This window comes from Oryzias melastigma, linkage group LG20, assembly GCF_002922805.2.
Source record: "Oryzias melastigma strain HK-1 linkage group LG20, ASM292280v2, whole genome shotgun sequence".
Taxonomy (NCBI): Eukaryota; Metazoa; Chordata; class Actinopteri; order Beloniformes; family Adrianichthyidae; genus Oryzias; species Oryzias melastigma.
In genome coordinates this window covers 21,598,273-21,626,230 of record NC_050531.1, presented here as the reverse complement: position 1 = coordinate 21,626,230, position 27,958 = coordinate 21,598,273, and the positions used below count along the sequence as shown (strand labels likewise).

At 42.0% G+C, this 27,958-nt stretch overlaps 1 protein-coding gene and 1 long non-coding RNA gene across 3 annotated transcripts in view; both read left to right on the top strand.

Annotated features, from left to right (window-relative positions):
* The first annotated feature begins 187 nt into the window (after nt 1-187).
* On the top strand, nt 188-677 carry LOC112151144. Its single transcript, XR_002920084.2, has 2 exons — nt 188-345; nt 433-677. It is a non-coding gene; the product is annotated as an uncharacterized LOC112151144 (long non-coding RNA).
* A 15,832-nt stretch (nt 678-16,509) lies between these two features.
* The window catches only part of LOC112151143 (5'-AMP-activated protein kinase subunit gamma-1), a 33,650-nt gene continuing 22,201 nt past the window's right edge, over nt 16,510-27,958 (top strand). Inside the window, exons 1-4 of one of the 2 annotated variants that reach the window (XM_036217460.1) lie at nt 16,510-16,741; nt 17,062-17,130; nt 18,478-18,638; nt 18,713-18,825. In XM_036217460.1, coding sequence (XP_036073353.1) covers nt 17,080-17,130; nt 18,478-18,638; nt 18,713-18,825 — 325 coding nt within the window. In that variant the 5' untranslated portion in view covers nt 16,510-16,741; nt 17,062-17,079. Of the gene's footprint in view, nt 16,742-17,061; nt 17,131-18,477; nt 18,639-18,712; nt 18,826-24,851; nt 25,384-27,958 lie in introns of those variants that run through there. The other variant, XM_036217459.1, reaches the window with a different exon arrangement.

Genomic DNA, 27,958 nt, shown 5'->3' with positions numbered 1-27,958 from the left:
AAAAAATATTCGCCGAATTCTTTTTTTTTTTAAGCATAAAAACACTATCCAAAGCTGGGAATCATACTCAGCTCTCCGCAGAGAGAGGCAGCGTTGCTGACAACCTAGCTAATAATTGTCACAAGTGCTGGACGGTGGATTATTGAGATGATTTCTCTGTGTTTGACATTCAATAATTTCTAAAGTGTCATGGTGCCTCTGTCAGTCTCCTCCCCCTCTCCACTCTCCTCTCCTCTCCACCTGGCTGCTGATCATCCCCAGCTGCAACCACTCATCTCGTCCCCTCACCTGCCTACTTAAGGAGCTCCAGGACCTTCATTCCCCGCCAGTCCGTTGCCCCTGATGGTGCATATTTGGCCACCTCGTCTACGCCACAGTCTTGCCACGTTTTTGCCGAGACTCTGTCTAAATACCTCTCTCACTCTCTCTCAGGAATCTCCTACCTCGAGTGGTTGCATGTTTTTCCCCACTTCCGGATCTCCAGTCGGGTCTCCTTCCACGGTCACACCACGAGCCTCTGCCTCTGCTTCACGTTCCTGTGTCCAAGACGGCCATCTCCCTCTTGGAGGACAAGATCGCCTACTACGCCTCCAACCTCTGCCTCCTGCTCGGAGCCTGCTTCCTGTCCTGTTCAGGACCCAACCTTCTCACCACATTATTAAAATTATTGCCTTCCACGCTAGACCTCTGCTGTGTTTCTTCCGGGTTCCAGCGTCTGGGTCGCTACGTGTTCTGTAGTCATGACATAAAGTTTAAAATGGGGAAAAGAAAACTCTGTATTAATAATAGTGAGTCCCTGGAAAAACTCACAATTTGTAATATCACTCAAAGAATAAATGAATCAGGGAAACTGCAGTCAGTCGACTCGTGTCCTCCAAATCCTCTACCGACGTAAATAACATTTCCTCTGGATTAATCAGCCTCCTCTCTACATGATCCTCTATGAATGAACATGTCATTTTGGTTTCTGCGTGGTGGAAACGTGACGTCTCTAATGTGAATGTTCTCTAAATGTTAATGAGGAACTCATATTTGAACATCCTTCACTTTAAAAAGGGGCGGAGACCACAGAGAACTCTAAGTTTCCTGAAGAAAACCTGGGCATTTAGAATCTGCCCTTTTGGGGAGGGGTACTGTCAAGACTCTGTGCTTATGTTTTGTCATCCTTTTGTCATGTTCTGTTTTCCCTGTCAGTCTTACCATGTCTATGTTAATCATCCACAACTGTCTTCATTTAGTTAATCAACCTCAGTGTATTGAAGTGTATGGGTTTCAGTTCTTCATGGTCAAGTCATCTGTTCTGTTCTGCTACAGCGCTGTTTTGGTTCTCCATGGTTCTCTGCTTCTAGTTTTACACTCTTGGTTCTATTTAGTAATCACCTTTTTTGTGATTTTTGTTTTCATGTCAGATTTTTGTGATATTTCTTCTTCATGTTTAAATAATTTTTGGGATCTGAGGTATGGAATCCGGTTCAGATCATGGGCTGTCAGTGTTAACAGCGACTCACAGTCTGGTTCTGACATTCTTGTTCAGAACAATTTAATCAGGTTGAACAAGCATCAGGTGTTCAGCCTGCATACCATTACCTCATGAAACAAACATTTCTGAAACCTAGTCGAAGCAGTTCAGTCGAAACTCTGGCAAGTAAAATCTTTGAAAGTTTTTCCTGCGCAGAAGAGGGAAGAAAATACTGAAATTTCTTATTTGTTTCTGTGATGGTTATGGTTACATGAATATAGTGTTCCCCACTTATTTTCAATTCTTTATTTGAGGTTTCACAAATGCGCGTACTTTTTTCACTCCTGTTACTCCTCCGATTTGTCAAGAAAACTTGGACAACCCATGAAACTTTTGCGTCCGAAGGTACTGAGGGGATTTCCCAGGAGGGGAACGGGATTCCTGCCCATTGACTACACAGATGCATACACAGCAAGCCAAAGGCTGATCCCATCAGTTTCTGAATCGCTACCAGTGTGTGCCTCATAGGTTAATTGGTGACTCTAAATTGCCCCTAGGTATGAATGTGAGAGTGGATGTGTGTGTGATTGAGGCCCTGCGACAGACTGGCGACCTGTCCAGGGTGTACCCTGCCTTCGCCCTTCAGTAGCCGGGATAGGCTCCGGCGCCCCCGCGACCGCGAAAGGGACAAAGAAAATGAATGGATGGATACTAGTGTGTGCCTGCATGGAGAAATGACATCAGCAGTCGCAGAAGCAGCTCAAAAATATCCTGATAATCGCAGAGGATAATTATATAGAGAAACAGAGTCCCATGTTAAGTACACCGTTTATTATTCTGTATTTAAAAAACGTTTTCTTCCAGTTGTAGCCCTTCTCTAATTGATGCTGATCCCAAATAATCGCTGGGTCTAACAGGTACTCTTTCCCGTTAGATGTCAGTCTCCAATAATGGCCAGGCTCATTCAAGATTTGCCCATCTTACCCGGGTCGTGCACAGTTGTGCAGATGTAGGATGTCTGTGGTATTTATGTTCTGAGCCATTGGATGTAACAATGGATTAAAAGAAACAAACAAAAAAAAAACATTCGATTCGAAGTTAAAGCTTTGTGCGGTGGAATTTGCCAAAGAACATTCTGGCAAGGAATCTGCATGCCATTTTGGAATAAATCCTAAACCTATCTGAGGATGGTGTAACCATATGGGGGATATTGGGAAGAAAAAAGAGCAAAAAGCAAACTGGTCACCTGGTGGTGATGCAATGAAAGCGAGAAAGGAATTACAAGAATTGGTTTGAACATAGATTATTGACCAAAGGCAGAAAGGTGAAAGTTTCTCCAGGAAACCATTTTGCTTGAAACCAAAGAGGATTAATGAAACAGAGATCAATGATGCTTCAAATAAAAAAAGAAATGTTCGCCGCCAGTGCTATTCAGAACATAATACAATGTTCTCATCATTTCAATAAATCCCAAAAATGTGTATTGTTTTCTGCATCTCTTCACTAAATTTCACTGCAAAATGAACCCACTAGCCATGGAATGAAAACCTGTCTAAGCGCCAGTCATCATGGCCCAGCCGCCAAATTCTTATATAAACCTGGGGATACTAAAGGAAGATACTGTGTATGGCATGACAATTATGTGCATCTAAGCATGTAGCATATATGTTCTTTCCATTTGTTGCAATGAACCGGCTGTGGTGCAGCAAGGTGGCCAACTCCTGATCAAAAGATTGCAGGTTTGATTCCCATCTTGCCCGCCCATGTGTCGAAGTGTGCTTGGGGAAGACACTGAACCCCAAATTTCCCCTGGTGGAAGGTTGGCGCCGGTGTTCAACAGCAGAGCCACCATCAGAGTGTTTGACTGAGTGAATGAGTCTGTGACTGTTTTGAGCCTTTGAGGAAGGTAGAAAGTATTCGCAATTTACCATGAAGCTGTTGATCATACAGCTATCAACAGCACAAGAGCTGCAGACCCAGCAAGAGCTTCCTAAACATCAGCTTCATCAATTCAGAAGCTCTAAACAAATATGAGCTGAATGGTTTTGGACTGTGAACTTTAAATTACTAGTGTAGTTAAAAATGTTCTGATACTGAATTATCCATCCACTTCTGCCAGAAATACAACCCAGTCTGATCAGATTCTCACCTGCTGAACTCATCTCAGCTCCTCTTCTTCTCAGTCTGGATCTGCAGGAGAGTCTTCAGGAGAGAAGAAGCTGCTCGGCAAAGTTCTTCACTTCTACTGTGTGAATCAACACATTCTCCGTTTTTTATTAGTCTGAAACCTCAGTGACGTCAACAACCAGTTTAACTAGTGCATAGATTACAGTCGGGAGAGGAAGCTGTTGCTTCATTGCCTAAATCTGACTAAATGTAGAGCCCAGTCTCAGTAAAATGCGTACATATGCCACGATTTGGGAAATACCGTGTATAATATACGCCAAAACCGGTTTTTGCGTGCATATAATACGCGCGGTCCTATTAGCGTTAAAGTCTGTTTTCCACGTTTGACACGTCCCCTGGTGGAGCCGTGAGCATCACAGACAGCCCTACAACCGAACAATTTGCTTTTCTAACCTTAACCATAACCGTAATCCTAGCCTTAACCAGGAACGACGTCATTTAGAAAAGAGCCGGAGGATTTCTGACCACGTGATCAAAACGAAACCTAAAGTCGTGTATATTGTACGCCGGCGCAACCTATCCTCTACCATTGCGTATCATACAGTGGCGGGCCGTGCATTTCACACCTAGGCCTTCAGTAGTGCTCCATCTGAATCAATCCAACCCTCATTAACTATTTTATGGCAATAAAACTTCTACTGCAGGTACAACTGCCACACACACACCAAAAGCATCAACAATAACCTGATAAAATTTCAATATTTTGTAGGGAGATAGCAAAATTTTACTCACCAAAAATCCAGATTATTTAAACACAAAATCCATCCTTTCTATCCTCAAGAAGATTTCAATCACTCTGTCGTGCAGAATCCGTGCGTTTCGCAGATGGAAAGTGTTCCGTGGCTGTGATAAGCTGGAAAATGTTCTGGTATTCCTGAAGCCTCTTGTGGTCCAGGAGGGAGACAAACATCAGTTTTTGTGATCGATCAAGGTCTGTGTCTGGAAAATAATATTGTCGGTAGTGCGCGCGAATTTTGCGCTGCACGCGCCCGTGGTGCGTTCAGGAGCCTCGTAGATTTCAGCTTCACTCCCGCTCAACGGAGTCACGGAACTCCTTTACCCGTGCCAGACAAAACTGTGCCACAACTTTACCCAGACATTCATTTTCCACCAAAAATCAGACGATGAGACGCTTTCCACTGGTAACATCTTCAAACTCAACACGCCGCTCCTCCTAGGCACCTGTGTCCGTCACATAACGCAGAACCAGAGCGAGCTGCGAGCTGTCCAATCAAAGCTCGTGAAAATGATGACGTTTCCGTGCGCCTTCTAGCTGGCCTAGCACGTGGTCTCCTCCAGATCTGATTGGTTGAAGCAACAGTTTGGTCGACAATTATTTTATGCTACAGGGCCCGCAGAACTGATTGTGAAGGCCTCCGGGCAGATTTCTTTGACCCTAGCAACAAATGGTGCTGCAATGTGATTGGTTAATGCTTAAATAGGAAAATACACGTCTGGAAGCAGCGCGACCAGGGAGACAGCAATGAAAGGACGAAGACAGAGCATTTGGAATTATAGAATACGTATTCACGGAAATAAATAATAATTAATATCAGTCTGTGATTCAGATATTTTTAGGCCAGCAGAGAAGGCCTTGCAGGCCCTGACGGCCCGCCACTGGTATCATATGCACGCAAAAAGCGTGTTTGGCGTATATTATACATGGTATTTCAGAGTGCAAAGTCGTGGCATATGTACGCATTTTACTGCGACCGGGTTGAAATGTAACATAACAATAATCCATGCAAAAAGCTGAGTTCTGGAGGAGATAGGGCTTTGGGGTGTAGGGGGCATTTAGATTAGCTGACCCTTCTTCTGTCCTTCCAATTACCCCATAGGGTCTGGAAGCAGCAGCATGGTCTGACAGACCCAGTAGGCTGCAGCCTTTTCTGTCAAAGAAGCTAAACTCTACAGGTGGAGGTTCCAGTGAAACCACAGAGAATGACCCTCATTCAACTCAGATCCTGACAAACTGTTTAGCAGAGGCAGCAGGAGGATCTTGAGGATCTTTTCAATTCATCTGCTCAGGAACTGGAGCAGTTTGGACAAATGATAAACTCTTTTTCTAGAGGATCAGACAACAGATTCTCAGTGACCCAGAGGGGATTTAGCATCTCATACCTGAGTCAAGCCTTTGAGCATATTATAATGGACTGTGTATGGTTGAAAGAAAAGTTGGTGATAAGAACAATTAGGTAAGCATTCCTGATGAATGATTCACATTCAGATTTAACCTTATGGAGTACTTTTCTGGTTGCAGGACACCTCAAATTGTTTTGCATAAATTAAACAAATAATAGAATATAAAAATCATAATAATTAAAGCCACCAGCCTAACTGACCTTGTACATCTTACCCAGGTTTGTTTGTTTGTTTTAACCGTGGAAGAAGCACAATGCAAGAGCTCATATTACGGTTAGCAATGTTATTTGGAGATGAAGAATCACTAACAAAGCATTGGAGACCTTTTCTGAGAATTAATTCTAAAAAATGATCTGGTCTGGCTTCACCCAACCTCCCATCCCACCCTTTCTGCAGCTACTTTCATGCAGGGGTGTTCCCTGGAGACTCACATTTAGTCAAAGTCAATGGGTTTTATGACACCAGATGCCAACTTTTGACCAATCCAATTGTTATATCACCACCCATACCAACTACCGGTAAGCCTTTCAACAAAATCAATACACCCTTACTCAGTTCATTCATGTAAGATTAATAACTCACCTGTGCCTCTGAAACTCTAGCTCAACAAGGAAGCTAGTTTGGAATTTATTTTGACATATGTGGAAGGCAAATCTAAGTTTGAGTTAAGCATGTTTGAGATGTTTCATTTTTTTATTTAATTGTTTTTTTTAAAGGTTATAAACCTAGATAACGAAAGTCATTGCTGTGAAATAAGCAAAAAGAAATGAATGTGTTGATTCTGTGTCCTCAAGCAACCAGGCCTCCTAAGTTAGCCAAGAACTGGAGAAAGTAAAGAACTTGACAGTTGATAAAAAAATGTGACAGTGAAACAAAACAGGAAACCAAAGAAGAAGCTGTCTGTCGATGATTTATTTACATAAGTTTACAAAAGGAAGTCAAAATTCACAAATATGTCTGAAGAAGTGCTTGGAAAGCTCTTAAAACAACTAAATCGAGAAAGGACCATGGCTAAATAAATAACCAGTTAAAAAGGCTCTTGATGACCTCACAGAACTTGGAAGTTTAGGAGACTTAAAGAACCCACTTTAGTCAAAACAAATCCCTGTTTAAAGGGATTGTCTTGTGTTAAGTGGTGATTTTCCATCCCAGGAGGTGTCCCTGTGTTCCTTTTTGTCAAAGGAGAAATATAATCCAAGAAATTGGCTGGAGCAGCAGCCAGTGTAAGACATCGGCTGTAGCTAGTCCACTCCCGCAACGCAACGGAGCCGTGGCGCTGGCGGTGTAAGCCCGGGGTAAGTTTCCTGCAGAAAACCTGCTCCAGACGTTCACAGACTTAGTTTCCATAGTGATTGATTCTAAATTCAGCTTAAACCGCTTCTTGAAACGAGTTTGGTTTCACCCACTTTCACAGGTTTAAGTTACAGTATCTCTGTTTCTGAAAACAAAAACTCAGTTTTCCTGAATTTGGATTTCATGAACTCAGAGTTTCAGCAAAACCTGCTTCTTGAAACGGGTTCCAGAAGAGGATCAGCAGCGGCTTATTGACCTCTTACCAGTGGACAGAGCCATCTGCTGACAGGAGGAAAAGTAGAATTAGCTTTGGCGTTTTATTTATTTATTTTTTTCCGAGTGTTGTATGCATTTTGTTTTGTTTTTTAAACCATAGTAATTTTATATTTATGTTGATTGTTTATTTGTATTTCTGTTCTGTTCAACCAACTAGTCCACCAGGGGAAGTGATAAAACCCTTCCCAACAAAGGGAGATGGTAAATCCCAGGTAACAAAAAGACAGATAATTGTTTGTAGAGACCATAGACCATTAATAAGAACTAGATGGTGTTGTAGTTCTCCATAGGAAATGTATTACCTTCAACCCTCGCAAAATCAGGGCAGAGCCTTTGCCATCACATCCCGGTATGTCTAGCGCATATTGCAGACGATTGCAACCCATCGACAGCGATTTGTCCAAGTCAGTCTGAGTCCCATTTTTACGCACACACTATCATTCTGTGGAAGAAATCACAGATGCTCTAGACAAAAAGAAAAATGTGGCTGGAATTGTTATTGACTTAAAAATCCCGTCTCTTAATTATGACATCCTTCTGGACAAACTGAGATATGAGGACTATTTGGGTCAAAAACACTGTCAAGATTAATACATTTACATCAGAGGCCAAATAAATAAGTTGTGATGTCCTGCAAGGATCAATTCTGGGCCCGCTGCTATGCTATTCAACATTTACACAAATGATATATTCAGTGTTTCAAAACGTATAAAACTAATTATTTGCCGATGACAGAAATGTATTATATTCTACAGACAATCATAGGGAGCTTTTCAATGTGGTGAACACAAAGTCAAACAAAAAATCATTGATGAATTTTAACAAACTAGACAAACCAAAGTGATGATTTTGGTAATTACAAAGCCAATACAGAGCTCTCAATTTAATTTAACAATGATTTACCGTATATTCTGCACCATAGTGTAGCATTCAAGGGGGGTGAATATGAAGTATTCAATCCCAAAGTTGGTTGAAAAATATAAATTTTATTAAACTGAAATTTAATAAAATTATCCTCGGGGCACCACCTTCGTAATGAAGGAAAATATTACTCATCAATGATTAGCCGCTACTTCTAATCAATAAAGTAATCAATTAATCAGTCTCTCAATTTTAGCGTAAGTGTCTTTACCTTGTGAAGTGACTTTGCCACAAAGAAGAAAATAATGATATCACACAACGATGTCCTTTTTAATATTTATTGAATAACATGAGGTTAAACAAGCAGAAATACTGGACGTAAAAGCATGGAAAGCAATGAACATGTGTGAAACACAGAATATAACTTTAACTAATAACTAGAATAGGTAAATGAGAAGAAAAGACACACAATATTGAGGTGAAAAAGCTAAATGTGTGGATGCATTAAATGTGTGTTGTGCATAAACAGGGTGGTATTACTGATCTGAGAATAAGCTATTCTTAAAACGAGGAATTCAAAACGGGGCAAAGATGTTACTCTTGCAAAAATAGTTCATCTTTGTTCTAACCACCAGCAGTTGACTGTATGAGCGAAGTTCGACTTCTCACCAGCGGTCTGTAGATCTGGATCTGCTCTGCCAGGAAGGGTGGTTGATCCCGTTCCTAGCTGGATGCTTCAGGCGGGCCGTGGAGGCGAGATCTGCAGCCAGGTGTAGAAGGAAAGGGAACCTGCGGTTCTGCTGGTTCTGCTCTGTTCAGTCACTTAGCTTCTGGGGTGGTCGAACGATTTCTCTATTCCGTTTTGTGACCAAAAAGTATAAGTCGCAAAGCTGGCCGGACAATGAAACTTATCGACTGGTCTAGCATTAAAAATCAGTTTCAAAATAAAAGCATCAAAAAGTTGTAAAAAGTTGGAATCAGTCTATGAAATAAACGGCAGACAAAAATGTTGAAAAGGAAGAAAGCACACAAAAAAAAAACGTGATCTTAAGACTGGAAGAACTTAGTTGTTTCTGTTCTGTTCCGGTTCTGGCTTCTGGCTTATCAGCCCTGTTGGCTTAGAGGCCTGTTGTTGAGCCTGCAGGAGAAGGTGTTGAAAAAGGTCTGAGAAGCTGCCTGAGAGAGGACCCTCTGGCTCGTGTGCTAGGGTTTTTGAATCTGAGAGGCAGGGCCAGAATCGCCCAATCCGTGGGCATTTGAGGCGTTCTACGATTGGAGGTAATTTGCATGTCCCAATGAGCTCTGTCTATGCAAATATCAGGGGCGTAACTTTATTCTGGTCTCTGGGTGTGTTCTTAATGCTGAATTAACAACAAAAGGGGTTTCTATCAAACAAAGCTATCAAAAAGTTTGTACAACCCTATATGTGTGTGTGAATCCTATATGTGGCACATAAAATGCTTCCCAAAGTCCACATAAACACAGAACAGCAATTCTCCAAGCTTTGACGGTTACACAATGATTAATTCAAAGATTTTAACCTCAAAGTAGTTGTGAATCTTCTTCTGTTAGGAATAGAGTTTTGATTACACACATGTAATAATAGGACATTTCTTGGAGCTGTGGAGAGATGTTTTACATGTTAGATCCAATTAACAATAGTCCTGTGATTCAAAACATAAGAAAAGTTATGAAAGGTCACGAGTTTCAAACAAAGGACTCTGAGTGTCTGTCGGGAATGCTTGCAGACTCCCCAGGGGGTCAGCCTGCTGGAACCAAGATTCTTTTGAAGTAGAGAGGCTGAAGTTAGCCAGAGTTTCGAATGCAAAATAGTCAGGGTTCTGGCCCGGTTTAATGACTTACATCCGAGTGGGAGATAGGGGTTTCAGCCAACTTTATGGCCTCCTTTCTGAAAGGGGAACTCTGTTATCTTGAAAGAGGTACTCCACATGAAAGTTGGGTGACCAAATGGTCAACACAGGTTATCAGTTGCTTCCAAGGGTGGAATGCTACAATAGGATGCACCGTATCATAAGGTGAAGTATAAATTAGGGGTCTATTTCTGTACTTAACTCGTACACAAGGCACACCGTATTATAAAGCACAAAGAAAAAAAGTAACAAAGGCAAAACAGTGAGTTTAATTAAACTTTATTCCAATATGTAATAAACAACTCTTATTATTTTTTAATCAATTGTCTCCCACAGAACATCTTTGGTGTTTGAATTAAACAGCTGTGTAATTGCATAATCAAACACGCCAGTTCCTTCTCATGGTTGTCGGAGTCAGTCTCATTGCCAGGCAGCTGTTCAGCATGAACTGCCTGGCCTATACAGATCTATCAGAGCTGGCGGGAAAACATAGTCATGCAAATCCAAAAACAGTTCATATAATGAAGGATGTTACAAACAGAGACAATGAAGAAAAAAATTGATAAGAACCACAAAGAAAAGTGTCTGTATCTGTGTGTGTGGCACTAAACTAATGAGCTCACTGTTCAAACATCCATAAATTCAAGAAAATATATAGAAAACTCTGTCACAATATAAAGATAAGAGGAGTGAAAGATCAAATGGTGCTTGAACTTTAATGTGGGTTCACTTTCAGCTTATCCCTTTCGGGGTCCCCACGCTGTAACAGCACCCACTGTTTCGCATCAGTGATTTGGCAGAGTTTTTTACGCCGGATGCCCTTCCTGACACAACCCTGTACTTGAGGGGCAGTTAGGCAGCAGCATCAAGGGTCTTGCCTAAGGACCCAATCTGGGTGGGGATCAGTGGACAACCCTGGAATTGAACCCAGGGCTCCTCAGTGCCAGCCCTTCACCTAGCCCACTGAGCCACCCAGCCGCTATTAGTGCTTGAACTTTAATGTGGTGAAATAATCAAAGCTTGTTTAATTACAGCCATGAATATTACACTGTGTACAAATGTACAATAATTATTATTTAAAAACTTAATCTCCAAGTGAAAGGAGGATTTCTGAATTAATATGAACTATTGATTGTACTGTTGGCCTCTTTAGGCCAAGACCTCCAGCATGTATTGGAGCGGTTTGCAGCCAAGTGTGAAGCGGCCGGGATGAGGGTCAGCATCGCTAAGTCTGAGGCCGTGGTTCTCGACCGGAGAAAGGTAGTTTGCCCTCTCTCGGTGGGTGGAGTGCTCCTGCCTCAGGTGGAGGAGCTTAAATATCTTGGGGTCGCTGTACCGGTCCGTTGTGGTGAATAGACAGCTGAGCCAAAAAGCAAAGCTCTCGATTTACCGGTCTTCGTTCCAGTACTCACCTATGGTCATGAACTCTGGGTCATGACTGAAAGAACGAGATCCCGACTACAAATGAAATGAGTTTCCTCTGGAAGGTGGCTGGGAGCTCCCTTAGAGATAGGGTGAGGAGCTCAGTTACCCGTAGAGAGCTCGGGGTAGAGCCGCTTCTCCTCCGCATCGAGAGGAGCCAGTTGAGGTGGTTCGGGCATCTGATCCGGATCCCTCCTGGACGCCTCCCATGGTGAGGTGTTCCGAGCATGTCCAACTAAGGACGGAGGCCCCGGTGGAGAGACTATCTCTCTCAGCTGGTCAGGGAACGCCCCCCAGAGGAGCTGGAGGAAGTGGGCGGGGAGAGGGAAGTCTGGGCATCTTTGCTTAGACTGTTGCCCTGCAACCTGGTCCAGGATGAGCAGAAGAAGATGGATGGATAGTATAAATGATACATCGAGTTACTGAAATCTGTCATGTTTCCAAGGCGAGACAGAGCCAGATACTGTTACTCGGAAGGATAACTGAAGGCTGAGGTAGTAGAGAATTTGTTTTATTGTCCTTGGGAGTTTGGGCACTGAAGCTGGAGTGGAAGAGGCAGACAAGGATCAGAGTGAGTCCAGCTGACGGAGCGAAGATCCAGGGAGTGAGTAGGGTAATGGTGGCGAGGATTTGCAGCAGGGTGGATGGTGGAGCTTCTTGGCAGAGGAGAGAGAGAGAGAGAGATTGGACCCTGGGCAGCACATGGTATGAAAATCTTGGCAAAGGGAATGAAATGTGAGCAAAAGTCATTTAAGCTTAGACTTCAAAAACATAACCAGAAGCACAAGGTCAGGGTACTTGACCAGGTAAGGTAACGAACTGGCGAAGAGTGATGGAGCAGGCCCCTCCTAAACAGCTGACTGTGGCTGATGAGAATAGTGCTGGCAGCTGGGTCCAATCAGGATGTGCAGAGGAGAGCAGGAGCACAATGACAAAATTATGAAATAATGTTTTCTGAGGATAATCAACAATCAATAAGCACTCGATTCTGTTACTTGAAAGGAATCTGCTCTTGATCGGATCAGAACCGGATTATGAAAACTATGCAAAACTTTGAAATGATATAATTAAGCAACAAATTAAGATCTATTTTATTTCAGCTATTAATCACTATACTTAATGAAATACATGTGATTTAAGTGTTTTTGCTTTTGGTTTTATTCTTTCATCAATGCATTTCCATTTTTCTGTACTGAATCTGATACATCTGGGTGATTTGTTTTTCCTGTATTGTCTATAATGAATGCTTGAAATAAACCAGCTGTAGGTCTCCATAATTTCAGAAGAATATCAACCGTCATATCAGCGCTTCAAGACAACATCAAAGAGAAAAGGTGGAGGAAATGTCAAACTGCAAACGAAATAAACACTGTTGGCTTCTCTAAACCCATGTGCTATCTTATGGGGTCCAGTTGACCCAAGTCTTACAGTGACATGTTATCCATTCTATGACAAAAGTGGATGTAGGTGGACAGGATTTCATGTCTGTCACAGACATCAATGAGAATCCAAAATCACTGGGAAAAAAAAGTTCAGCACGCTGTCTTGTGGGGTCCAGATGACCCCACTCCCAATGTCACCATACCTAGGATAGCACAAGGGTGAAAGGATCAACACAGAATCAGTAGAAACAAAGTAGACCTGCAGGTCATATCGTCACACTATGCAAGGCAAAGGGAGAAACAGAACAGGTGATTCGTAAGTGAAAAATCTTCAAACCTGACATCTTTTAGAACATCAAATTATTTGCACTGAAACAGTCAAGAGGTGGAGGACGCCTTCAGGTGCTACAGCATGAAAGGTGCTGAGTCAGCTTGTGTACATCTGATAAAGCAAGAACAGAACATGTTGGCACACACACACACACACACACACAGCAGTAGTAGGAACTGCTGCTTAGTGAGATTTCCACTGAACATGCTGGTCAGCAGTTCATCATGACGTAAGAGCACAAAAAAAAATGGTAGAAACATAATGTGTAACTTTTTAGTCTTTAAATAGAACAATACAAACTGATAAAAAGCAACTTGTCAAAAACAACTCAGCATTTGGAAATGCTAGCTGCATGCTCTTTTTCTGCTGCTGCTGAGATCTCAGAGGACTGGCGAGAATGGTGAAGCACTCAGTACTTAAAGGAGCCTCGTGTCTAAATGAAGAAAAAACCTGATTGGGCTGGAATTTATTGAAGACAGGACACAATGGGAAGAAATTCTTCATCTAAAATGAAAGTTGTTTTGCTGATCACCGCCAGCTCCGTGGAGAAATTGGGTGTTGATGTTAGACTGGAGGCGGTGCTGGCAGAGCAGACTCTTCCTGAAAGGGGCTGTCTCACTCTGTGACATCAGCACGTGAGGACCCGCCTGTTTTTGTCGGTATGGGACTGGGTGTTGTTGAGTCTTAAGCTAACATTAGCAGTGCAAAAATAACAATATTGGATAATTTCATTCAGTTTACAGCCAGAGCCCATCTAGGACGAGAACATGGGCGTTGAAGGCTCATTATTTCTTACGCACCTGAGCGTGAGTGGCTCAGAGTGTGTGCAAAGGAGAGGAGTGAAGCAGAGAAGAGAGGCTTTGGAACGCCTATTTCAGTAAGTACGTCATTAGTTTGAGCTTTTTCTAGCATCCTGTTTTCTGATTCAATGCAATTTAAATTAAGTATTACTCAAAAATGCAGTTTTAATTGTAAATTGTTTTGTATAGGTCCTCTATTACAGTGGTCCCCAACCTTTTTGGGGCTGTGGACCGGTCAGCCAGTGTGGAGCTATTTCGCTTAAATTGTTTTGTATAGGTCCTCTATTACAGTGGTCCCCAACCTTTTTGGGGCTGTGGACCGGTCAGCCAGTGTGGAGCTATTCCGCGGCCCGGGGGGGGGCATTAAAAACGTTAATCCACTGTGTTATCATGTACAACTTTATTAGCTGGGTCCTCATGACGTCACAACAACAGCTGAACATAACATGACCAACATCGTTTCTACCCCAACACAATGCAAACTTTCTAAAGAAGTTTGTTTTTTGCTCATTTTGCTATCTTGAGATTAAATTTAACGGGATGTATCATGTGACGTGTTGCGGCCTTGACGTGCGTCAAGTGAGGATGTAAATGAGAAAATCCGGTAACTTTTCTAAATAAAACATTTTCAAAAAAATAAGATGATGGAGATTAATTGTTCTTTCTGTGCGCCCAGATAACAAATGACCCCGGGGGTCGGGGACCACTGCTTTAAATGTAATAATGATCTCGTCAGTCATCTGACATCTGTGCATAATGGAGGATTGATAAAACACATAACGGCTCTCAATTTTGTGTCATGTCAGAAAAGCAAAAGCTTCAAGTGCAACATTTTAACTAAAAAATATTTAATTCCTCCCCCTGCACGTGCTTAGTTGCATGAACCGTGTGACTGCCTCCTTTTCTCCTCATTCCCGAACCAAAAAAAAAAAATCCTCATCCCCGAACCGCCCTCTGCGCACTCGGAAATGTGTATCTGAATGGACGAGCATGTTTGAGCATTTCTATGACCGTTCGATTTGTTCGGGAAAGTCAGATATCTATGCAAACAGGTATGGTGTGTGGGAATCACCTGTTTTCTGTCTGTTCTTCTGTTGCTGGCCTAGGTATGTGACAAAAATGTTCAAATTAGGTTGATTGCTCTGATATTTATATCACTGGAAAGGGCTGAAAGAGACCATTCCAACGGTATAAAGATCATTAAGATAGCTCAATGAATAAGAAAGTTATGGCAAGTTAAGTGATCAAAAGTAGGGTATCATTTTATTCCTGGATAAACAGCAAAACAGTGATATTTATGTGACAGAAACAAGGATTAGAGTCTTTAAATTGTTGTAACTTTCTCATTTCTTGTCCAATCCACAAAAGGAGGGTATTGTTGGAAAGCTAATCAAGTGAACTACAAGAATTAAGTTGATTTAAATTTAGTATTAAATCAATATTAATGTCAATATTATCAAATAATCACACAGAAATCTGCTCCTGTATGCCTGTACACATTGATTGCAGCCAATCAGCTTGCTAGATTCGGTCACGTGACCTCCCGTTCCAGCATTCAATTCTTCGGCACGGAGGCTTGCGAATTAAAAAACAGTATCTGCTAATTGTTTTTTCTCATGAAAATTACAGGAGATGTAGAATAAATCAAATATAAGTAGATGTGCTCGCATGTAAACTATCCACCGATTTAGCTACGCTCGTTCTAAGAGGGAGAGAACGCTGCAGCCTCGCGCGCAGGCTGAACAGCAGGTCTGGCAGAAAGTTCCGGCGCCGAAGCTGCACTTACGCGCGTGCCCTATTCCCAGCCATTCGCGGAGAAAGGTTCCACATGCAGCTTTTCTCGTGTGACACGCCGCTGGACTGTTTTAAGCGCTCAGTATAATCGAGAGAATCCGGTTGATTTTCAAAATAAAAGATTTCTGACTCAAAAAAAAAAAGTCCCTAAATTCTTCCGCGGCCCGGTGGCAATGGGTCTGCGGCCCGGTACCGGTCCGCGGCCCGGTGGTTGGGGACCACTGCTCTATTATGAGAAAAATAGTACAAGAAAATATTAAAAACACAATTTTCATTGAAGTGGGTCTTTAAAGATTCGGTGCAGAGGAACATCACCTGTGCAACAGTTGGTCCAGATTTAGTAACATTTTCCTCTTATTAAACCCTGAGCTTTGCTTCAAAGAAGTCAACAGTTTGCTTCACTCTCAGTAAAACCCATCAATGCTCAGAACAGCTAAAAAGCTATGATTAGTTTGGGTCAGTGTCACTTCTAGTTCCAGCTTTTCTAGATCTGGGATTTTTTTTCCAACAAGAACGCTGAGTACGAATGGCTCTGAGCGGATCTGAGTTTGGTTTCAAGCAACTCAGCAGATGGTTGCTGATAAACTGACCCTTCCCAGCCTTCAAGTTTACTCCTCAGGTATCCAGTGATGTATTAGGACAGGAGGCGGAGGTTCAGCATGAAGCTACAGATACAGTTTTACTGATTTAGATTAGAGAAAGCATGAAAAATGCTAAGACTTTCTCTCATACGAAGCAGTATTTGCAAAGTTTAAAGAAAGAAGAAAGTCCTGCTTAAACTATCTACCTGTTAGCCTGCAGGTGTGGATGTTAAACTGTTTGGATTTCATGCAGCTGGCTTCTTTACAGCAAACAGAGCGGGCCAACCTCAGTTTGCGTCTAGCCTACACCTTTCTGGAGCTCTTCTCTTCGTTCTGTTTCAGGTGAGGAGTTGTTAAACATGAAATGTTAAGAAGGGAACATCAGAAGATCACTCAGTGATCTTTTTCCTTCCCATTTTCTGATAGAAAAATTCTGAACTGGTGCTGACAGAACAAGGCAATGTTACTGAGAAGAGTCTTATAAGGGTTTTAGAAAGTCTCTGTTCAAGCAGCTTCATAGATTCAGACAGAGAAAGTCAAGAAGATTAAATCCTTCCTTTTATGAGGACCACAAGAAAGAAGCTCCAAGTGTGTTTAAGATTACAAATCCAGCTAGGAGACATTCTTCAGGCACACTGTAATGATCTGCCATCTATTTCCAGAACCTCGTTGTCGTCCTGATGTCCTTCCTGGATGAAGATACGGGAGGAACAGAAAGAGGCAGCAGGAAGGTAAAACAGGAATATTTGACCTGAAGTTCTTCAAACTGAAGAAGCTATTAGGTCGTCAGAGAGCTGATGTCACTTCTGGTCACTAATGCTTTCCAGTCTTGTATTTTTTGTCTAAATCCGGGGTCTGCAACCTTTAAGGCTAAAAGAGCAATTTAGTCTAGTTTCTTAAAGATCAGAACCCACAGAGAGTCACAAAGTCAGTCTTTATTGTTTAAAAATGCACAATATTTATCCTTTTTTGGCAATCAGGCAATTATTTACAAATTTAGTTTTTAAATATTACAACAAATTAATTACAAGTGTCTATACGTTTCTATACAGAGCATTTGTAACTTATTTTACTTTTGACAGAAGGGCACAAAAAAGTGTGAAAAAAGTTCTCCTGCCGCAGCAGCTTTTCTAATACTGAAAATGCAATGCAGTCAATAATATTTTTTATCAATAGGATTTTTTGTGTACTTTTTCCTTTTAATCTAAAAAATGAACATTTTAGAAGAATCTATTTATTTAAATATATACTTAAAAAAATTTAGAATAACCTGAGCATTTTATTCAAAACTCACAACTTTAAATCATTTTTAAAGGGTAACCAAACCCTAAATTATCTTTTTTTTGTCTGTTGATCTCTATAAATGGGGCTTTAAAAGTGCTGTCTGTTGGTCATGACCACATTTTTGACAAATTGAAATAAAACTGTTCTATTCCTCAAAATATAGTCAAAAATTGTCTGTGTGCTGCCCCCTACAGGTTGAATTGAGGTATTATAGTTAGATTTTGTGATTAGTCAAACTATGTAAGTTTCAGAAGTCTGACGTCATGATCTGTAGCTCCAGTAATGATAACAGTTCAGCCCCAAGCCCCGCCCCTCTGACTGAATTTTCAAATTTCGGCAGTGGGTGGAGTCAGTTGGAGTCAACTTTCTGGTATGGTGACCCTTTAAACCACTTTTGTTCAAAACTTTAAGCACTTTAGTGTAATTTATTGAAACAAAAAACTTTTAGAGACTTTTATTTGACATACTGTAAAATAAATGTAACTACAATTTCTACAAAATTTCTGGCAGTACATTTTTTTTGCTTAGATGCTTGACATGTTAAAAAATCTAGACAGAAATGACCAAACTAAACCAACTAATGTCTTTTTGTTTATGTTAGCATTTTCATAAAAACTAAAAAGTCACAATGAAGAGATAAAAGAGCCACATGTAGCTGCGGAGCCACAGGTTGCAGACCCCTTGGTCTAAACTGATGAAATCTAGAATGTGTGAGAAGAGAGGTAAATGATAAAAGCAAACAAACAAACAAAAAAAAAAACATCAGCAAGCTTCTATGTTCTCCTCTGCTCCAGGAGGAGCCTGTCTGTCCCACCATGAGCTTTAAGGTTCGACCCCACAGTCCCAGGATCACAAGGATGTCTAGTTACAAGACAGGTTTCAGCCCTGACAGAACAACCTCCTCATTCCAGGGTGGACCCCCCCATCAGGGCTCCCCACCCAGAACTCCACGCAGGTAGACAGACCTGAGAGTTAATAATGATGTTTGTTCAGATTCCAAATGTTTCTTCTTGTGTTTCTCTGGGACAGGCTCAGTTTCAGCGGGATGTTCAGGTCAGCCTTCAGAGATTCAAACCAGCAACCTCCATCATCACCTGTCAAAAACAAACTGTTCATCCCCAACAGAAGAAAAAAGGCCAGAGGTACACTTTGTGTGTGTGTGTGCGTGTGTGGGGGTGTGTGTGTGTGTGTAAATTTGCATGCCACTGGTAAGACAATTTAGACCATTACCAAATGGGAGGGTCATTTATAGTGCTACTTTGACACAATATATATATATTGGAATTTTCATGAATGTTTCTAAATAAATTTCTGAAAGTTTCATTTCTAAAATGGTACATATTGTTCTCATTGTGGAGTTAAAAAAACATCACTCTGTTTAGTCAGCAGTGTTTGATCGACCTTTAAAATCTGACTATCTTGCAGAAAAATCGGAGTCAACAGTGTTCAGAATGAGCCACAGCTTGCTGGCTGCAGAGGTTGTCCAGAATAATCATCACACATCAGATGCTGCACTTGTAGTGTTTGATATAAAGTCAAAAATATTGAAGAAATACTTTAGTGTAAGGCCTGCACAATATGAGAACAATGAACAATGAACAAATTCATTCACTGTGATAATTTGTTTACAATTATATTTATATTTCGGCATGTTTTGCATAACACCTGTGTTTGGGGAGCGTTGCCTTTCCTGAAACCAAAGCATCTCCCTTCTTCCTTTCCCTCCATTTGAAGGGAGAGTTTAAGTGTAAGTGTGTCCAGGAAATGTATTTTTTAAATCTGACCCTCTAAATGGAGGGATATAAAGTCCTCCCCTGCGAGGGTAAACCGTGTCATGCTGAGAAGCGCTTTTCTTCACGTGGGTGTGCTCTGAACCACTTTTTGTTGTAGCAATTTTAAAACTGCTGTTGTTATGTATATTCAAGCGCTGGAAGCTCCACGCTAATGCTAGCAGACTGTCAATTATTGGTGACGTCATCGAACAAAAGTAACATCTGAAATATGAGACATTATTTTTCATAACTCTCCGTTTGGAGGGATAAATGAAGAGGAAGGGAGAAGGGAAAAATTCGGATTGGGCCCCAAATAGAGGTGTAACAAATCACAAAACTCACGGTCGGATCATGTAAAGGTTTTGGAGTCTGTTAGATCAGTTTTTGGATCAGTAAAAAAGAGGGGAAAAAAGGAAAACTAACAAAATTAAAGCTAAAAATGTATTTTTTTGAAACATTTCACGACATATATTTTAATAAACCATATACAAATCAGTTCAAAACACAAACACATACATATTATATAAAAAATGTGCTCATTGAAGCCTATTCATAAAAACAAAACACTTATGACACCTTTAGTCTCATGAATATTCCTATACATTAAAAAAACCCTCAAAATAATCATTTAAAATAAGTGCATCATTATGCACTGCAGCTTTAAATAAACTGGATGGATGGATGGAATAATTTACAACTTTAAATACTTTACTGTGTCCTCTGCTGCTCCCTCACTGGGCACATACCAGGAAAATCTTTTCATAACCTCGATACCCAGACATGAAAACGTGTTTACCCATGTTTTTGTAGAACTCTGCAAAGTAAATAAACCTGATCTCTCATTATCCCTGTCTTATGTTAAACTTCTCCCACATGTTTTATCGTGTCTTTGAATTATTTCTGCTTTGATTGCTTGTATTAAACCATTTCCAATCCAACTCAAGCTTAATTGGTAGCGTATATTCTTCAGTTGGCTCACATGCGTATTGTGATCACTTGCTGAGGTCTAGTCAAGTAATGGTAACATCATTTCACATTTTCAAGGCAGCAGCATCTCCATAAACTTTTACATCTTTAAGTATCTTCTATGTCGAATCAGAGGAAGTCTTCCTGTGTTTACAGTTCTGCATATTGAGTCTTTTCAGCAACTTGCTGACACCTTTGAAAAGCTTTCTCAGTGGTCTTTTAATGACACCTATGGCATTTTAAACCAAAATTAAAAAGCTGTGCCGTTTTCTAGAACATAGTTTATGCATAGCAACGGTAGTTTACCAAGGGTATATTCAGACACATCTGGTTCACCAGAGTTCATTTCCCACGATAATCCAGAACACATTTTCAGTCGGAATACACTCGAGTGGGCCCTAGTCTGGGAGCAGGAACCGCTCTCTGACCAATCTTTTGAGGTGATTTGATTCGTTTCCAATCAGACTGAGCTCCAGTTCACTCTGAGATTACTCAGTCTGAATACAATCTATGCTCGGAGCGGAACAACTGGACCAAAACGACCACTGTAGCCATCGTCACATAATGTAAACTGAGTAAGTATGAAGCAACTGATGAATCATTGACAATTGTGACGCAAAGATTGTGGTTTTATCACAGAAAAAATGGGTCCAACTATTTATTTGTTTGTAATGTTTATTTTAACACAACTAAAAATGCTTCTTTCATGCTTTTCTGTGTCTTGTTATGTGGCACACACCTAAAAGCCACCTTGTAGTTCCCCAATAGGATTCTCTTAAGAACAATGCCATAACACCACAATGATGAGACACAACTCACTGAAATGTGGTCGGATGAATTCAGACTCACAAACCTGATGCACATTGATTCTCACACTGTTTTTCTGACGATCTGCATGTCAAAGATACTTATCATCCTACCATCTTAGTCATTGTCTCCTCAGTAACCGCCTTGCAGCAAACCTCTGCTATGCCAAGTAAAGTGTTGTACCTGACGTTGATGTCAACGTTCAAAATTGGTCAGCAAAAAATAAAGTTTGAATAAGTGAACTATCCTGACAAGGATTGAAAAGAGCAGGACTTTGGTAAATTCTCTCTGGTTGCTTTGCCCCGCCCTCGTAATTCCTGACCAATGAGTGAAGAGACCTTTGGTCACAAAGAATTTGGATAAACCAGTGATCCTGATCCGGTTTGTGAATCAAAAGCACAAGATAGCTCTGATGAAACAATGAAAACACCCGAAGGGCTCAGCTGTTTATCTAAATGATCACTTATCAAAATATTATGCTGATCTGCACGCTAGACTCTTACGGAGGAGAAGGCAGATCCAAGGTACTTGGGTGCAGAACTCCAGGATCTTTGTCAAACCACTCGGTCCAACGGACCTGGCTAAGCCACTGGAGATCAAAGGAATGAAAGACTTTGAGAAGTGTGGGATGATAAGCGTCTGAGCCTTTAATTAAAGCAAAAATAAGTGTGAAATGTGATTTTAAAAAAACAACGCCTATAATCTACAGCTACTGAAGGTGAACTTTGACCCGATTTTCAGCTGACCTGCAGACAACTTGAGCACAATTCATTTGATATGACACCAGCTGAATGGTGATGGACCCGACAATCAAAGTCTGCAGCCATAACAATGAGGAGAACTCATGAAATGCGTTCACAGCTGTAAAACAGGCAGCAGAGGGATTACCGTGGCCTTGATCCTGTTGCTAGACTTGGTTTCCTAAACTGTGGTTCATCACTAATTTTTCATTTTTTTAATTTAAGCAATCTTCACATATTTTTGATTTTTTTCTTCTCCTAAAGTGTGATTTATGACTGATCTTCTTTAATTAAAACAATCTGCTTAAATTTTCATTTTTTTTATACTTGATTTATGTAAATGACTTTTTTGATGATGGTCATCTAAGTATATTTTGAATTTTTGGTATTGATTTATTTATATTTTTATGATAATCAATGACTGTCATCAGCGGAAGTCATTTGTAGACTATAAATATTTGATAATAAGAGGGCAGACAACCACAAGAGGGCAGTGCAGGTCGGCTCTGCCTGAAGTTGTGTTCTGAGTCTTCAAAGCTCCCCTGAGATGTTCAACTCCTGGAAATTGGATGAAAGTTCTGTCAGAGAACAGTTGACTAAAGAAACTGAAGCTTCTCTCACGGCTGTGTAAGAACAGCTGACGGCAGAAAGCTGCTACATTGTTTCTGCTCATAATCCCTGAAAGTGTGATCCTTTAATGAAGCCAGCTCATTTGACCCAGATGGAACATTTGTTCCTGACATCCCAAAACACAGAGGTGCACTGTAAATCTGAACGGCTCCATGAGGAGGAGCAGCATCATGGCTGTCTCTAGGAGCATGGCGACAGCTGGGCGTGCAGACAGTAGAGGTTAAGTTGTATAATTACAGTTATACCATGGTCTGGATGAATACTCGATTCTGATTGGCTGCTGGGTGTGCATTAAAAAGTGATAATGCACAGTGATAACGCACACCTAAAAAAGAAGTTCCGGTCACACAGACCAAACGTTCGATATCACTGCGCAGGCTTCTTTAAAACACATTTTCCTTCATCGTCTGGACAAAACAAGCAGTAATGGATGAACTTTATCTCTGAACTGATGCTTTATTCAACTTATTGTAGCGACCAGCATTTATATTCCTCTGCTTTTGTAAGGTAAATTAATATTGACAAATTGGTTATTCTCCTTCTAATAAAGCACCACTCGACATGAAAGGTGTAGTCTTCTGTTTCACCACAAGAGGGAGTTTCTCATTTTAGAGCAGCTCAGAAGAACGAACCTGCTGTGAAATGAAACACAGACAGAAGCTGAATATGTTCTAGCTGCTCACTGAAGGATTAACGTCAGAAAAAGAAGAAAAATATCCTAATTTGTCCGGGTCTTTCTTTCAAAACAGCGACACTTTACCGCTGCAGCTGAGGTCTGTAACGGCTTCAGGCTTCATGCCGTGTTCCATGTCACCGTGACAACAAACCGCATCACGGATCAAATAGTCCGCTTTTTTGTGAAAAAATGAGCTAAACCAAAGAAATAACCAGAATAAAGTACTAAATATTGATTAAATGTTTATTTATTTTGTAAATGACCATGGTATAAGCGGGATAATACCCTCCGAAGAGTGCATTATGAGAAATTAACGCACTTCACTGAGGCAACCGTCCTCCGCTTCGCGTCGGACGGTTTAGGCCTCCGCGTCGTGCGTTAATTTCTCATAACGCACACTTCGTCGTATTATCCCTTACATAAAGACGGCAGAGATGAAACCCGCTTACAGTTGGAAAGAGTCATTTTGCATTATAAATTTTGAACATGAAAAAAGTAATGAACACAGTTTGGGACCAAAGATGAAAAGACTCAAAGCAACTGTAAAAGCACAGAGGTGGAGGGTTGATGATAATCACAATCACTTTGACTTCATGCTGAGGTAAAAACTCAACGAGCTGAACTTTCAAGAACCTAATCACCAAAGTTGAATCTGTAACGACATTAGAATGTCAGAAATATTTGAGTATTTCTCCTCAATAGTAACACATTTAATTGTTCTGTTTTCATTAAGTAATGTCATCCGGGAGAGGTTTATCTGAGGATGAGTTAGTTCTATGCAGAGTCCGGGTTTGGAAGAAAGTGATTGTGTTTGTTGGCTCGCACAGAACACCTGAGAAGTCAGTCCTGCGGGTCAGAGAGACCTCCTGCAGCCACCTCAAGTCTCACTGATGCAACCTGACTTTACCTGCTGAATGTTTTGCAGTGCAGACAGAGAGGGAGGCGTGTCTGATGTGAGCAGCACTCACACATTTACACACAATTGCACACAGACACTATTACCCAGTGCGCTCGGATACTCTACAGGACTGAAACTCCCAGCAGAGGAACACATCTGTCCTTCTAACAGCTGAATGGGCATTGGCTTGTCTGATGTGGCAGGAACTGCTGTGTTTCTGAACGTCCTCAAGGTTCTGATTCTGCTGGAAGATTTCGTTTCTGGACAAGAGCAATAATTTTTCTCTGCTGGATTGTAGGATTTCTGTTCAGGCTGTTTGCTTCAGCTTGACTTGAGATCTAGGAATAAATAAGGCAACCTTTAGGAAAAATGATCTTGCTTAAGTTTCTGTAGTAGGAAAAGGTCTTTGAAGAGAGTCTCGAGATCTGCCAACCTCCAAGGACTTTTGATGGACAGTTCTAAATGGATTCTTCAAAGTTGATCATGTTATGTAATCCGCTTTAATATGTTTTCATTTTGAGGTTTTTTTTATGTCACTTTAACTTTAAAAGTTCAGTAAAAAGTTTGAAAGAAAGACAGAGGAGACTGATACATCTGTCTTACCTGACGGAGTGTCGTCATGACAATGAGGCGCCTAAGTACCCTGATGCTAAGAAAGTGGAAGAACACAGAAAGATCGGCAGGAAGAAGACGGAGTGAACCTTTTTGGAGGGTGGAGGAGTGGGACGCAGAAGGAGAGGAAGAGGAGGAGAGGACAGAAGTGAGGAAGACACACAGACGGATAATGAGGAGAAACTCTGAGCCATGTGGACAAACGAATGAAGATGAGAAAGAGAGGAAGAACCGCGAGAAGAGGACGGAGTGCAAGAGGTCCAAATCTAGAGAAGAACAGGACTACAGCAGACAGGAGAAGAGAGGAGAAGAACGCAGGAGGTCTGCATCCTGTGTGATGGTGGAGGACAGAGGGGGGTGTCAGGGGGACAGGCTGCGAAACGCAGTGGACAGGAAGACAGTGAGACGGCGATCCGAGCCCTGCGGCGTCCTCTACATTCAGCTGCTTCCACTGTCATTCAGGAAGAGGCGGGACTTGCTGCTGAGACGGACGGGACGCAGGTTGTCCTGCAGTAAGGAGGGGGCCAGTGCGGAGGACAGGATGACAGTTGGACAGATGCGCCGGGGGATGTCTGAACCTGTCGGCCCTCTGGACAACAGTAAGGTTAAGTTTAACCCCATGTTGTCATGGCAATATGGGAGGTAACAGTGAACATGGCGATGCTTCTTTAAAATTATCACATCAATGCTGTCCTATCATTACAACCCCATTCATTTCGGTTGCTTGTAATATATATCCAGCATCATTACATCATAGTTATTTTTTCTTGAGATATCAATACAAGAACATTTAATTAATGTGATATTTTGAAATATAATTTTACGTCATTATTATATAATGATGTGACCGCCACCTTAACATAGTGGAAGGGTTTAAGTTCTCAAGTGATTTCAGGAGACATGCCGCCTGGGGCTTCTGCCCCTTGTAGGGTCACCCATGGCAGACAGGTTCTGCATGATGAGCAAAAGAGCAGAAGCCCTTTATGAGACCTTCTATGAAAGATCCTGTTTTGTTGCCCGGATTGCCCAGATTGGTGTCACCCCGCCTCAATGGCAAGGGTTCAGGGTGGATGAGGTTCACCCCGAATACCTCAGGTCTCTGGATGCTGTGAAAGTTTTGGCTGACACGTCTCGGCAGCATTGCATAGCAGACAGAAACCATACCACTGGACTAGCAGACAGGAGTGGTGGTTCCCCATTTCAAGAAGGGGGACCGGAGAGTGTGTTCCAACTACTGGGGAATCACACTCCTCAGCCTCCCTGGGAAAGTCTATGCCAGGGTACTGGAGAGGAGAGTCCATCCGATAGTCGAACCTCAGATCCAAGAACAACAGCTTGGTTTCTGTCCTGGTTGTGGAGCAGTGGACCAGCTCTACGCCTTTTTTAGGGTGCTGGATGGATTGAGGGAGTTTGCTCATCCAGTTCGTATGTGCTTTGTGGATCTGGAGAAGGTGTTCGACCGAGTTCCCCACGGTGTCCATGTGGAGGTTACTCTGGGAGTACGGGGTCTGGGGAGCCTTACTGAGCACTGTCCGGTCTCTGTATGACCAGGGCTTGGTTTGCATTGCAGGCAGTAAGTCAGACCTGTTCTGGGTACATGTTGGACTCCAGCAGGGCTGCCCTTTGTCATCAGTTCTGTTCATAGCTTTTATCTATAGAATTTCTAGGTGCAGCCAGGGTCTGGAGGGGATCTGGATGTCAGAATCAGGATGTCATCACCGCTCTTTGCAGATGATGTCCTATTGGCTTCATTAAACCAGGACTTGCAGCATGCTTTGAAGCGGTTTTCAGGTGAGTGTGAAACAGCTGGGATGAAAGTCAGCACCGCTAAATCTGAAACCATAGTTCTTGACCGGAGAAAGGTAGTTTTTCCTCTCTCTCTGGGTCTAGTGCTCCTGCCTCAGGTGGAGGAGTTTAAATATCTTGGGGTCTTGTTCATGAGTGAGGGAAGATCGGAGCGTGAGATTGACTGATGAATTGGAGTGACATCCACCGTTATGCAGTCGCTGTGTTGTGGTGAAGACAGAAAGCAAAGCTCTCAATTACCGGTAAATCTTTGTTCCAGTACTCAACTATGGTCATGAGCTCTGGGTCATGACTGAAAGAACAAGATCCTAATTACAAGCGGCTGAAATGAGTATTCTCCGGAGGGTGGCTGGGTGCTTCTTTAGAGATAGGGTGAGAAGCTCAGTCACCCGGAGAGAGCTCGGAGTAGAGCCGCTTCTCCTCATATTGAGAGGAGCCAGTTGAGGTGGCTCAGGCATCTCATTCGGATGCCTTCTGGATGCCTCCTTGGAGAGGTGTTCCGGGCATGTCCCACTGGGTGGAGGCCCCGGGGAAGACCCAGGACACGCAGGAGAGACTATGTTTTTCAGCTGGCCTGGGAACGCCTCAGGGTCCCCCCAGAGGAGCTGGAGGAAGTGGCCGGGGAGAGGGAAGTCTGAGCATCTTTGCTCAGACTGCTGCCCCCGCGATGGATGGATGGATGGTGGGAGGGATGGATTACATAATTGTGACATTTTCAAAAATTACAACATTATAACAATAATAATACAATTTTAAGGGCTGCACGGTGGCGCAGTGGTAAGCGCTCTCGCCTCACAGCGAGAAGGCCCCGGTTCGAATCCCGGCTGGGACCTTTCTGTGTGGAGTTTGCATGTTCTCCCCGTGCATGCGTGGGTTTTCACCGGGGACTCCGGCTTCCTCCCACCGTCCAAAAACATGCTTCATAGGTTAATTGGTGACTCTAAATTGCCCCTAGGTGTGAATGTGAGAGTGGATGTGTGAGTGATTGAGGCCCTGCGACAGACTGGCGACCTGTCCAGGGTGTACCCCGCCTTCGCCCTTCAGTAGCCGGGATAGGCTTCGGCGCCCCGCGACCCCGAAAGGGACTAAGCGGTCAAGAAAATGGATGGATAATACAATTTTAAAAGATAATTTCTGAATCATTATTAACATAAATGTGTCTTTTAGTAAAAGTCTTCAATATTATTGGATAAGAATGACCTTTTGAAGTACAATATTGCAACCGGTCAGAATAATTCTGTTGATTCTTCTCAGAACATGCTAATGATCCATAAATCAGATCATATCTGTGGTTTCAAACTCTCCACTGTTCTTGTTTGTTTCCAGTAATCATGTTATATAATGTGTTTAAAGGATAACCAAACCCTA